This window comes from Galeopterus variegatus, unplaced genomic scaffold (genome assembly GCF_000696425.1).
Source record: "Galeopterus variegatus unplaced genomic scaffold, G_variegatus-3.0.2 Scaffold12482, whole genome shotgun sequence".
Lineage (NCBI taxonomy): Eukaryota > Metazoa > Chordata > Mammalia > Dermoptera > Cynocephalidae > Galeopterus > Galeopterus variegatus.
In genome coordinates this window covers 1-13,795 of record NW_007738593.1, presented here as the reverse complement: position 1 = coordinate 13,795, position 13,795 = coordinate 1, and the positions used below count along the sequence as shown (strand labels likewise).

General features: G+C 49.7%; 1 protein-coding gene across 1 annotated transcript in view; it reads left to right on the top strand.

Annotated features, from left to right (window-relative positions):
- Positions 1–12,632, top strand: part of LOC103581161 (synaptojanin-2-like) — a gene marked incomplete at its 3' end in the record, with an annotated part of 31,247 nt that extends 18,615 nt beyond the window's left edge. The window contains exons 9-15 of the mRNA XM_008563059.1: positions 952–1,143; positions 3,235–3,316; positions 4,109–4,168; positions 5,956–6,148; positions 9,014–9,172; positions 10,797–10,953; positions 12,415–12,632. Of these exons, the coding sequence (XP_008561281.1) occupies positions 952–1,143; positions 3,235–3,316; positions 4,109–4,168; positions 5,956–6,148; positions 9,014–9,172; positions 10,797–10,953; positions 12,415–12,632 (1,061 nt within the window). The remainder of the gene's footprint in view (positions 1–951; positions 1,144–3,234; positions 3,317–4,108; positions 4,169–5,955; positions 6,149–9,013; positions 9,173–10,796; positions 10,954–12,414) is intronic.
- Between the last annotated feature and the right edge of the window lie 1,163 nt (positions 12,633–13,795).

The window sequence follows — 13,795 nt, the reverse complement described above, 5'->3', positions numbered from 1 at the left end:
TTTCTTTGGGAGAATTTCAATGGCATCCTGTTCCCGGGAGCTGTCGACATTACAGGTCTAAAGGAAAAGGAGGGAAGACCCAGCACTTTTCCTTATAAGAGTGTATAAGTTTTTGTTTCAGAAACTTTTCGTGTTTTTTAAAAATGAACTAGCCCATGTTTAAAATGGTTCCATGGTCGTTTCTTCACTCGTTCCTCCGTCACTGGGGGAATGGGGCTTCTCATGGCCTAGGTTTTCTGTAGTTTCTACCTGGGAAGAAAGCCAGCTTGGTGATTGCCCAATGAAGCTCCTGGTACAATAGGGGGTCTTACTCAGTAGCCAGGCGGGTATGATTTAGAGTATAGTTTCAAAAATTCAACATATGTTGGTTTTCTAGAGGGTGAGGCTGGTTCCATGTAATGATTTTTTAAAGCCTTAAGTCTGAAGTGAAACAAAGAACACCTTTGTGTTCAGGCATGCAGGGTGGAAGGTGGAAAGTGCAAACTGGGTGTTTTGGTTGGTGAGACAGTTAAAATTGTGTGTGTGTGTGCGCGTGCACATGTGTGTGTGTGTGTATATTTTAAATATGCTCAGTTGCAGTGTCCCTTGCAGTTTAAATTTCTGCACGTTGCTCTTCGATGGGCCTGTGGAGTGAACGCATGGGCGAGGTTTCCCCCGTCGTGAGGTTCCCTGTGACCTGACATCACAGGCCTCTGTGGCTCTAGTTGAGGGCACGAGTGTGGAGGGGTGGCTTTCCGGTCCTGTGTTTTTGTGCCTTTATTGCAGAACTGCCACCGGAAGTGTAGTGCTTATTGTGGTTTTTAGCCCTTTATCATCTTCCTGAGGAGCACTTTGGTCCACCTCTATTGCTCGAGAATCGTCTTTCTCTGATAGCCAGCCCCTCCCGTGTTTTTGGTAGATGCCTGAGGTTTGGGGCTGCAGGGACATGTGCCTTTCTGTGCCTCCTCACAGTGACTCCCAGGATCCTGAAAGCTATGACTGAGCGTCAGGCCGAATTCATGAAGTTCAGACGGATCCGCGTGGCCATGGGGACCTGGAACGTGAATGGAGGAAAGCAGTTCCGGAGCCACCTCCTCGGGACGGCGGAGCTCACAGACTGGCTGCTCGACTCGCCCAGGCTCTCGGGAGCTGCGGAGCCCCAGGGTGAGAGCGGTCGCTTTGGTGGCGACAAAATACAGATTTCATTTCACCTGACGTACCAGGCTTGGCCTCAGTAACAGCCACCGCCTGGGGGAGTTTGGTGTTTGTCGTTTTCAGTGCTGTGAATGTTTACAAAGCACCGTGGTCTGACATTCCAGAAACTGCCTAACAAATTAACCATCTGACTCCTTTTCTCTTCCAAGTGTTTGGAAGAGTCATCAGATGGTGACTCTCGCTTTCTGCATACGGCAATCTTGTAGTAGTAGGTTTTGATCAGATCCTTTTTGTCGTCAGGAGGCAGACGTGTCTTCTTGGGCTGTGTCCCTGCAAGGAGCTGGGCTGGAGCCACCACGTGCTTAAAGTCACTGCCCACCAAGAGCGTCTCACCCCTGGCTCTCCCCAAACCAACTCTGTTCATCCGCTCTAAGTAGTCTCAAAATAATTGGTGTTCTTTTTGAGAATAAAATAATCCCGTCTGGCACCTCACCTTTTGTCTTATATGGGATACTTCAAAAAATTCATGGAAAGATTCATAATTATCTTTTAATTCTGTTTTTTGATGAACTTTTTGAAGTACCCTCATATCATGGCCTCAGAGCTCAGCATCTGATGAAGAAATGATGCTGTCCAGCAGCGTGTCCCCGGGGACTTGGGTCGAAGCCTGTGGTTGGGTTCTTTGCCTGTTGATGCGTGACTTGTGGCCCTTGGACACACGGTGGACTGTGTTTGTGAGCACATTCTCCACAGGTGCCTGGCGGTGCCATAGCCCTGTCCCCTTTTGCCACAGACACTGTCTGCATCCCCCTTTCTGCCTCAGGGCAGGTGCAGGTCCATGGTTCAGGGTCACTGGGGCTCTCTGTGTCCTTGGTGGCCTGTGCTGGTGTTGGTGGTGCATCCTGAAACCACTCTGAATGCCCCCAGAGCAGGCCCTGACAGTGCTGAGAACACGTCGTGCAGCCCTGGCTGCAGAGTCCCCTCAGCCTAAAGTGACTCCTCTCTGTGTGCCTGCGGGTGTGCGGGAGCTGGGGGTTATTCTGCAGGGGGTGTTTATTGGGATAGACATTCATGGGCTCACCAGCACTCCCACTGGAAACCCACCAGGCTCAGGAGAAGGCAGGAGTTGTAGTTACTATTGCCAGTCCAGTCAAACAGAGGGACAGGTACTGTTTTCTTAAAAAAATAATTAAAAAAAAAAAAACACAGAAGCTTTAAGCTGGTGAAGGCAGAAGCTCCAGGTTGCCTATTTGGCCAACAGAGAAGGAAGCAGCCCCCTGCCTGGCCTTTTGCCGATGGAAGCTGGCTCCTTCCAGCTGGAGCCTGGGGAGGGATGTGTCACTTTCTGCTGCAGCTAGAACCACGTCTGGGCCTGATGGCTCAGGCCCCTGAGTGTCAGAGGACGTGACTAGAGAGATTAAGTGGATGACTGTAGGGATTGCATTCAAAGGGAACCAGGGAGTGGAGGAAGAGCTTTAAACCAGGCATTTCTGTAGCAGATTCCATTGAGCAGTTGCCAAGTAGCAGTGGTGTCCACCTTAAGTTAGGCTGGATTTTCTCTTTTCTGATGACCAGATGATGGTCCCTTGGACAGGACCACGTCAGTCAGTCACTAACTGGGTAGTGCTGTGCTCCGCACTGTGAAGAGTACGTGGGAGGCACAAGCTAAAGCATGCGATGGTGTGGCCCCCGAGTCACTTAGGGTCTGGCTGGGGAGATTGGTCATCTGGAAGGACAGGGGAGTGACAGTTGTGTGGTCTTGCGACACACCAGGTAGGGCCAGGTATTTTACCCATGCTGTCTAATTTATGCTTCGCAGCCACCTGGTGAGTGTGGTTGCTGCTCCTTTTGCAGAGAAAGAAACAGAGGTTCAGAGAGGTTCATAACGTGCCCCAGGACGTAGCTGGAAAGGGCCGCGGATGGTGTGGGCCACAGTGGGAGTGAGAGGGAGGGTGGCTCTGCGTGGCTCTTCACCCGAGGGTTGAGTTGGGGGGACTTGGGCAGTGACAGTGTGGCTCAGAGAGGGAGATGGGGAACTCCATGATTCGGTGATGCAGGACTTGGCAGTTCTGATCTCTCATCTCCTGCCTCGTTCCCCAGATGACAGCAGCCCGGCTGACATATTTGCCGTGGGGTTTGAAGAGATGGTGGAACTGAGTGCAGGAAATATTGTTAATGCCAGGTAAGGGCCTGGTGTGGTGGTGGTGGGGGGGGGGCTTCCTGAGCCAGGTGCCTGGCCTGGAGCCAGGCCTCTGAGGCTCTCCTGGAGCCAGCTGCTTGTGAACCAGGTAGCCCATGACCCTGGCTGTGTGGGTTTTTCTGATCAGGCTCCTTCCTGTACTCACACGTGGTCACTGTCCCGTTGTTCTTTCCCTGCTAATGAAGCAGAAGGAAGGGCTGACTATGGCTGTCCTTTCTATGAGGTGCCTCGGCTGGCTGGGCCATGTGTTGAGTCTGATTCACGCCACTGCAGGGAGCCAGTGTGTGTGAGCCTGGGGCACCGCAGGGGCAGGGCGGGGCAGGGCTCGGGGTGGCTGAGTCATGTTTCCTGGGGAGAGGTGAGAAAGCGCAGGTGCAGGGAGGGGGACTGCTCTCTACACCAGGACGAAGGAAGGAATCGAACCACTGGATTAACATTTGATATAAAGTCAACTGGACATTCTTCCTCCATAAACTGGCCCAGCTTTATTTCAAGGAACTTTCTGAAAAAATAAATAAAACAGACTCTGGAGCTCTTACAAAAAGGTCCTTTGCTGGGTTTCAGGGGATGAGATGGGGCTACTGTTATGTGTAAGACACAACCAAAAATACTCATACATGGTCCTCGGGAGGGATGGAGGCTCAACACTAATGCTGGGTGCAGACAATGTGGACGCAGTTCTGTAAAGAGAATAAACCGAGGGCTGGAGGAGCTGGCAGGTGGGAGCTGCTCTTCCAGCTGTGAACAGCAGCCTCCTTTCCTTTTCTTTCCCAGCACCACCAACAGGAAGATGTGGGGTGAGCAGCTGCAGAAAGCCATCTCCCGCTCTCATAGGTACATTCTCTTGACCTCGGCACAGCTGGTGGGCGTCTGTCTTTATATCTTTGTGCGTCCGTACCATGTCCCGTTCATCAGGTAAGAACATTTAGTTTATAAGAATCTGGGGAACAGGGGGTTGTTATTCTTTGTGTTTTGTTCTGTGACTTCCTCCCCTCCTCCCCTCCTGCTACAGGAATCAGGACTTGCCATGATTCTAGATAAATGTAGCAGGAACCCCAAGGAAATGCTAAGCTGAACAGAATATTGTCTGGCAATTAAAAAGCCACAATGGGAAACTTCCAACTCAGGAAGCTGAACTCTCTTAGAAACTGTTCCATGATCGTCACCACCCAAGCTCAGTTCTGTGCAAGGAAAGGGGTTCCTTGCTGGAATTTTACAGGCAGGAAACCTCTGACCAAGAGCTGAGTAACCCATCAGGGAATGCAGGTTCTTTGTTTCTTTGTGAAAGAATTCTGAGTAGAATCTGTGGGTCTCTACCACAGTCAGTCCATTATTGTTTCTCCAAGGTGACAGCTTTGTGTGTATCAGAAAGGGGAAACCTTAGGAACTGCGTTTCCTTTTAGGAAAGGAGTGTGTGTTAAGATAGTGGAGGAGCTCACCTTTTCCCACTTTCTGACAGCCTCACATTGCTGGCTGGCCTTGTTCGTGGCACCAGAATTTCCTGCAGCCTTTCCAGTTGCTGATGCTGCGCAGGCGTTAGGCCGATCTTCCTCCTAAGCAAGGAGGTTACACCTGGTTGAGCTCCTCCGCATGTTGACACACCCGCAGGCGTACCCCTTGGCGGTGTCTGGACAGCAAGACTGCTCTGTGTTCCTAGTCCTCTTCTGTGACTTTCAGAAAAAAAGTTTACATCCATGTCCCTTGGATTGTGTTACTAGGCAGTCGGGCGGTGTCCCAAGTTAGTGGGTAAAGGTTAGCAAAGGGTAGGGTAAGGGCGGGGTTGGGGTAAAGGTTAGAAGGGAAGGGAGCCATGTTGAGGAGCTCCACCTTCCCCAGACCCGGCCTGAGGTCTCCACGCCTGCGTCCTCGGCCTCCCCCTGCTTTTCCCCGCTTGTGTAGCGCGCAGCCCTCTGGCAAGTTACCTCTTCACCTGTCTACCGGGAGCAGGTGCACTAGCAGGCCTCAGTCTGTGGCGTAGTCATGGAAATGTTACAAAATTGCCTGCTGGTGCACCTGCTCCCCAGTAGACCGGTGAAGGTGACGACCTGCCAGGGGTCTGCACTACCCAGTTAGCTCAGTTGTTACAGGCTCATCGTATGCATTGTAAGTTGGCATTGCATAAAAGTCAGTTCGAGGCCACCTACCAGCCTAGTTCCTAGTTCTTAAAACATCTTGATGCCTGGAGGGTAGCTCCTGCGCTTTGCATGAGAGCTAGAGAGAGGGGAGGGAAGGGACGGAAGGGAGGGGAAGAGAGGGGATTAATCATGTTCCTGCTGCCCCTGCTGACATGGGACATGGGCAGAAGCAGGGACTGCTGTGTCTCTGGCTTCTGGGGTGCTTGTTGAGAGTACAAAGCACCTGAGAGCCAGGCTATGGAGACGATGCTCCATAGCCCACAAGGCAGCTGTCACCAGCGAGTGGAGGTGGCCTCCTGCCTGGTGTCAGCGGTGGTCACATTGGTTGCCGTGCTGCTGGGCTGCGGAAGATGTGGTTGAATTCTGAGCTGATGGCTTTGGAGTTCTCACAGCAACTGCTGCCGGCTCTTCTCTAGCAAAACAGCTTGATGCTTGTCCTTCGGGCCACTAAGAAGCCCACAGAATGTGCGCATCCTTGTGTTCCAGGGACGTGGCGATCGACACCGTGAAGACAGGCATGGGGGGAAAGGCGGGCAACAAGGGCGCCGTCGGCATCCGCTTTCAGCTCCACAGCACCAGCTTCTGCTTCGTCTGCAGCCACCTGACGGCCGGGCAGTCCCAGGTGAAGGAAAGGAACGAAGACTACAAGGAGATCACCCAGAAGCTCTGCTTCCCAACGGTGAGCGGCCGCAGCAGCCTCCCTGCTCAGCTCAGTCCCAGCGTGGCTTTTTGAGCTGCTGTGATGAGCCAGACACTGGGGACACAGCCACAGGGAGGGTCCCTGCCATAGGGCCCAGCACTGGGGAGGGGGAGACAGCGGTGTCATTCCATGACCGGGGCTGGTGTGATAGAGGTCCTCCCGGGGAGGCCAGCCTGCAGCGCTCCGTCCCCCTCCTGTGTCTGCACGTTTCCTGAACGCCCTGTGCGCCCTAGGTGTTCTGATGGGCATTTTCCGATTCCCTAATTCAAGTGACAGATTGGAGAAAGAAAACCAACACGTTTATGCTTTGTCCAGGTGGTGAAGAACATTTAAATCGAAGCAGTATAAGTCTCCATTTTCTTGAGATTCACATTGAGGCTCACATAAGAACACCCTTTTCCATAGTCAGCGCGTCAGGACTAAGAAGCCTGGGTCCTCCCATCTGGCCTCGATTGCCAGTAACACCCATCATGCTGCCCTCTGGTGGCCGTCTGGAGGTTTTTCATTCTGCAGCCGGAGGCTTTCCTTTTCACATTTAGATTTTAATGTTCTTCCTTTGCAAGGACGATGCCCCCCACCCCGTGCCTTCAGCCTGGTGCTCACGGTCCCCACCCGTTCCCTGGAGTGAGCATACGCTCCAGCTGTTCTGACCGCAGATGCTTCAGTGTCTGAGAGGTGGCCGTTTGGGTCACAGAGCTCTTCCCTGGGAGAACAAAGTCCTTAAAACTGACATCCTGGGCCGGCCCCGTGGTGCACTCGGGAGAGTGCGGCGCTGGGAGTGCAGCGACGCTCCTGCCGCGGGTTCGGATCCTATATAGGACTCACTGGTGCGCTCACTGGCTGAGTGCGGTGTGGGCGACGCCACACCAAGGGTTGCGATCCCCTTACCAGTCACGAAAAAGACAAAAACAAAAAAAAAACAAAAAAAAAAAACTGACATCCAATCTACTGGGCTGCACAGTACCCAAGGCAAAAATTCCTTAGTTCTCATTAATAAGTGCCATAATCTTTGTTGTAGTTTTTATTTCTTGAGTTAAAGAAGAAACAAATAAATGAGTTGGGAAATTTTCAGTTAACTTGTAGTTAAAAAAATAAGTCCAGGGCCAGCCCGGTGGCACACTGGAGAGTGCGTGGCTTGGGAGCGCGGAGGTGCTCCTGCCGAGGGTTCGGATCCCATGTGGAGACCGGTTCCCGCTCACTGGCTGAGGGCGGTGCGGGCGCAACACCGAGGGTTGCGATCCCGTTACCGGACAGTAAAAAAGACAAAAAAAAAAAAAAGTCCAACCCTTCTCACTTAAAAAGTGCTATTTTGTAATAGTGAACTTGGGATACATTCCAAATAATGAAGGTGTTTATGATATAGCCCTTTGTTTTCAACAGAAATATTGAGGGTACCTATAAATTAGTACACTACACAGGTGGTGTCCAATACAGTAGTCACTAACCACAAGTAGCTATTTAAATTAAGCTAAAGAAAACAAAAAATTCCTCACTAGCACTGGCCACATTGAAAATGCTGAGTGGCTCCCACACTGGACAGTGCAGAGAGAGAATGTTTCCATTGCTGCAGAAAGTTCCATTGGACAGTCACTCGTTTTATTTGGTTGTGATCATTTTAATCTGTCCAGGTTACTGTTGTGGGGTGGGGGCAGTGGGAATGCCACCCGGTGTAGGAGAACAGGAGCAGATTTGGGAGTCAGGCAAATCTAAGTTCAAATCCCATCTTGATCATGCACCAAGGGTGTAATCTTCAGGAATTTGCTTTGTTTCTGTTTTTTGTTTTTTAAACTAAAAGAGAGCCAACAGTTGTAGCAATAAAACGACCAAGTGCAATGACTTGATTTAATAAAATCATGTGTTAAAAGTTGCTGCTATGAATATTCTTAGCTATAAAAATTTACCCTTGTTTTAGCCTAAGTTGCCTTCAATACTTATGATGTAATGCAGTTGATGTTATGGTAATCTAACCCTCCAAAAAAAGAAAAATATATGGGGAATCTCTCTAAATAGTATACCTCACTGACTTATTTACATGTGCTATAAAAAAAGCATACTTCTCCCTCTAAAAGAAAAATTAATAAAAAATTATTTTATTGCCAAAAAATCATAATAATAAAGTAATAAAAGAGAGCAGATAGGATCTGCTTTGCAGGGCCATTGTGAGGAGTGTGCACCTGGAACAGCTCAGCCTGGAAGACAGTAGATTTGATGCAGCACAGCTGCTGTTGTTCTTGGGATTCCTGAGAGTCCTGATTCCCTGGCAGGAGAGAGAGACAGATAGAGGGCGGGGATCCCCAGAGCCATCTAGGGCTGAGCTGGGGACCAGGGGCTCCTGGTGACTGGGAGGACGAGGAGAAGTGGAGATCGTATGGAGGGCCACCCGGTGAAAGTGTGTACAACTCATGGAGCTTGACGAAGTCGCACGTTCTGAGCACTTATGTTGCCCTTCTGAAACCTCACTCCCCTAACACTGAATGTTTGGGCAGCCCATTTTAGGCTGCAGGCGTAACAAAGCAAGAGCACGGTCTGCCCGCAGGATCGGGATCGGGATCGGGATCGCGATCGGCAGAGTAAATGCTGCCCGTCTTCCTTCCTTAGTTAGAGTTGCAGCTTGCCCCACACCACGCACAAACACTACTACTTAAAACCAAAGAGTAAGCCATGTAAAAATTCTTCAATAGGTTTATGGGATTAGTGAAAAGTGAGATGCTCTAGTAGCAAACTTTTAAGTAACTTTTTAAGAGAAATGCTTCTGCCTGCCCCCGTCTGGTGAGCATGCTTTGCTCCTCTCCTGCCTTCCCTGTGACATGCACTAGGATGATGGTGATTTTCTTTACAACTTAGGGAAGAGATGTTTTTTCTCACGACTATGTGTTTTGGTGTGGCGATTTCAACTACCGCATTGATCTTACTTACGAAGAAGTCTTCTATTTTGTTAAACGCCAAGACTGGAAGAAACTTCTGGAATTTGATCAGCTACAGCTACAGAAATCAAGTGGAAAAGTAAGTTGCACTTTTAGGATAATTTTTTTAGCAGCTGCTCCAGTGTGGAATGACATCTACTGCATGTCTGCATGAGTGTCCAGCAAACCGAGTTCCATGAGTGGAATTTAACAGTGTTTCTGATATTGTAGGAAACACATGGGGCATGTGACATTACAGAAACAGGAGCGTCTGTTCACACACACATGTCCTGTCTCTCCTTAACCAGGCTCTGGCTGGCCACATCTGGGATCTGTGTGTCTTCTATGGCTGGAGGGCCATCTCTGAGGAAGGCACATCTGGAGGCTGTAAGCCGGCTGTAGGTGCTAACAGCAACCAGGTGTCTCTGCCAGGCCGAGAGCGTGCGCCCCCACGGTCGGAGGGGCGTTTGTGACTTTACTGTCAGACACGCTGAGACCTCAGTTCCTCTGTCTCACCAGTGAGTAGGTGGCTGCATTCAGCCTGAGTCTCAACTGCCTCTGAGTGGCCCTGGTGTCAGCATCCGAGCACATCGCTGTGAGGCTGAGTGCTGATGTACACAAGGCCACGTCCACCAAACCAGCCCACCTCCTCGTACAAGACTTTTTAGGGACTGTTTTAATAAGCCACCGACTGACTCTTTGGACTCTGCTTAAAATACTTAATTTTGGCAATAAATCTATTTCTTGTTGGCAAAAACACAAATCATAACAGTAACTAATGTATTTTACATACCAATTTGTACACATAATCCTCAAGATTGCCCTACACATTAGGTGTTATACTCGTTTTATAGACAAAGAAAACTGGGGACAAAGTCACATAATGTATCCAAGGTCATTGAGCCAGGACACAGAACCATGATTCAGTCCAGGACTGTCAGACTACAGAGCTCATGTGTTCCCCCTACACGACCCGTGGGCAGGTTTCCAGTGGCTCCGCAGGCCGTGGCATAGAGAAGAAAGACCACACTGGGATGTGTCTTCAGTTTTTCAAGGTCTCACCAGCCAGCGTCCAGGTCACCTGGGTTTATGTCCTCCAGCTGATACTGGTGGCTTCTGTCAGTGCCTGTCCGCTTCCTGGCAGGATGGGCTGAGAGGAAGGAAGTGCGTCTGAATTCTATTTACCTTTGGAACACCTCCCCAGCACAGGTGTTCCTTTCTTCCTCCTGCCAGTCTCCTCGCGCCCTCCCACTGGCCCTCTGAGAGGCCATGTGCACATCTGTCCCGGCCAGTCCAGAGCTGGACACGCAGCGGAGGGCTCGCTTCCACTCTGTGCCTTCCTGTACCCCATTCGCTTAGTTAATGCGTTGATCAAGGCCTTGCTAGGTGGGGGCCAGGCATTGTAGCAGGCCTGGGACAGCAGCAGCAAGCACACCTGGTCCCTGCCTCGTGCCTTCACTGTCCCCTGGGGGCCACACGAGGACATGGCTAGCACAGACACTGGAGGGGAAGATACAAGGTGGTGTGTCTGGCAGCGGGAGGAGTAGATCAAACTGTTTTGCTAATTAAGAGACACATGTTTAGTTATAGACACTTGCAAATATAAAGTTACTCTTTAAGAATCAAGCACTCTGGAATGTGTTTTTGTATGTTTCATTTTTTCATATAACATACAGGATCTTGGAGAAGTAAGGTGGTCTTGTGACTTCTTTTTCTCCCAACAGATTTTTAAAGACTTTCACGAAGGAACCATTAATTTTGGGCCCACCTACAAATATGACGTTGGCTCTGCCGCCTATGATACAAGTGACAAGTGCCGCACGCCGGCCTGGACGGACAGGGTGCTGTGGTGGAGGAAGAAGCACGCTTCTGATAAAACAGGTGAGGGGCGACGTGCACGGCTGAGAGCTGGTGGGGGGTGGGTGACCGTCACCATCGGGAAAAAATGTCACATCTCTTCAGCCCAGTGCTCTGCTATAGAAATCACAATTTTCTTGGTGTATCAGTCTGTTTTTGTTGCTTATAACAAGATACCTGAAACTGGGTGATTTGTAAAGAAAAATGACGTTATTGCTTACAGTTTCTGAGGCTGGAAGTCTGAAAATCATCTGGTGGTGGTGACAGTGACCCAGGGGTCTCACATTGCAAGATGGTGGAAGCTGAGAGAGCAGAGAGGGAGAGAGAGACAGACTCAGAACCACGCCCCTGACCACCATTTTTAATCAGATCACTAGGGCACGGTCCTACAATCCAATCACCTCTTCAAGGCTCCACCTCTCAGTTACCATAATAGGATTTCCCACCCTCTTAACAGTCACAGTGGGGGCCAAGTTTCTAATACATAAAACTTAGGAGACAATTCAAGCCTCAGTGAGTTTTGGGGGACATAATTCAGTCCACTACACTTGGCCACCCAAAATGACACACAAGTCATTGCAGATTTAATCCTTAAGCTCTGGAATTTGTGCTCTGGGGCCCTCCCCCGTGGGCCTCTTTCTGAGACCATGACCTGCAGGTGATCTGCTCCGGCTCTCCACCCTGCTTCAGGGCTGTCCCCTGCCACACCCCACCTCTGCCAGTTTGTTCTGGGAGGGGAAAGAGGATCGAAGGATCAGGATGCCTCTCCCTCCCCACACTCTCACTCCCTCCTGCACTTTATCCAGCCCATTTTGTTCAAACTTAACATGAGCAAGACACAGTAAAAATAAAAATTGTTTTTTATTAATTAGTTGTCAAGTATGATCTGAGTAATTTTTGATGCTCTGCTAGGAAGCGAAGTTTATAATAAGATTAGGACACCTATAACTAGTACGTGAACAATGATTACACATTTTGGGAGAGATGCCTGGTGAGATTTCGAAGTCAGGAAACTACATCTGTGGCTAGAAAAGATGAGTTTTCCTTCAGATAAGTTCATGAGCATTTGCACAGCCCCAGCGCACTGTGAGGTGGGGGCCAGAGTGAACCCTGTGTTCTGAGCCTCCCCATCGCTTTCTGTACACATGGCTGCAGACTCCCTGTAATTCCTGGGGCCCTGGGGGCAGAAACCCCGCAGCAGCCAAGTGTGTGTCCCAGGCCCTCTGTCAGTACACTGGGGAGGGCTGGAGGCAGTCATGTTCATTACTGTTTTGGGTAACCTATGAGTGAGGAATTTTTTTTTACTTCAGGCCCCAAAGCAACCAAAGCCCAGTTTCAAGCTCAAACAGGTAAATGAAGGAGCATGAGACACGAGGTGGCTGTGACACGGATCTCTGCTGTGGGTTTCCTAACCACGTTCATGTATACGTATTGACATGATTCTGTGTTACATGTGCGTCTCTCGAATGGGACCCCTGTGAGTAGCTGGAGAACTGAACCTCCTGGACAACGATCTAGATGCTGATGCCAAAGTCAGACATGCCTGGTCTCCTGGCGCCCTCATGTACTACGGCCGCGCGGAGCTGCAAGCGTCTGATCACAGGTACAGTCCTCGCTGTGACAGCACGTTCTCCTGTACTGGAGAAGGCAGCGTCTCCTCCTCCCGGTGGCCCATCGACATGCTGTCCCCATCAGAATTGTGTGTATGTGTGCGTGTGTGCATGTGTGTAAAATACACTAAAGAGCCTAGAAGAATAGAAATGTCTGTGTACTCAGCACAAACAATTAGTAAATGTGAGCCATCTGTCATGGCTCCAAATCATGAAAATTCCAAAGACATACAGTATTTTGTGGCTTTTATATTTTCTTAAATGATGTTGTTGCATGACTTGCTTTTTTATTACTTAATATTTTTGAGATATAATCATGTGGATGTTGTAGGTGTGGTTCATTCATTTGTAACTGCTGTCCAGTTTTCCACTAAATGTATCCATGGAGATTACCCCTTCACCTATTGATGAATATTTTATTCTAATATTTTGTTACTACAAACACTATAGGGTTTTAAATCTTCGATTCAGGTCTTTTAAATGCTCTGACCTGTGGGTTTGGCCTCCAGCATCAGGTGTAGAGGATGGAAAGGAAGTGGCAGGTGACAGGGGGAGGGAAGCAGCCTGTCAGCTTGGCGTGGGTGCCAGGACCTGCTACAGAGGGAGAGCGCCTTGCAGAGCATCTTAACAGAGACAGTAGCGGATGGCGTTTGAGGGTGTAGGTGATCTTCCCAAGGCTGCTGCCAGAACTGTCGGGTCCATTTCAACTTTTACAAGGAAAGAAATAAAGGAAAAAAAGGGTGGGGAACAGCTGGTCCGCCAATAGGTCTAAATCTTTAGATACTTCTAAATTCTTTAGATACCTATTGTTGTCAACCCATAGCTAGAAAAGAGCCTCGGGACATCTTCAGATGTATGACTTCAAGGTTTGCTAGTTTAGATAGTGTATTTAGAAACCTGCATTTAATCGATATTTATTGAGGGGCCTTATATGCCAGGCCNGATAGTGTATTTAGAAACCTGCATTTAATCGATATTTATTGAGGGGCCTTATATGCCAGGCCGTGTTGCTGGCACCAGGAATAAACAGTGGACAAAACAGACAAGACTGTGCTCCTGTGGGACCAGGGTGGTTGCGGGTCATAGTGGTGAGAAGTGGTTGGGTCCTCTGAGAGTCATCCAGGTTGTTGTGTGTATCAAGTCTGCTCGCTCTTGTTGTTGAGTGAGTAAAGTTGCCCGCCTGCCGCCTCCTGCTTTCACCCAGACACGCCCGATGTGTCCATCACATGGGGCCTCTGCGAAAGTGTTGCTGCTGC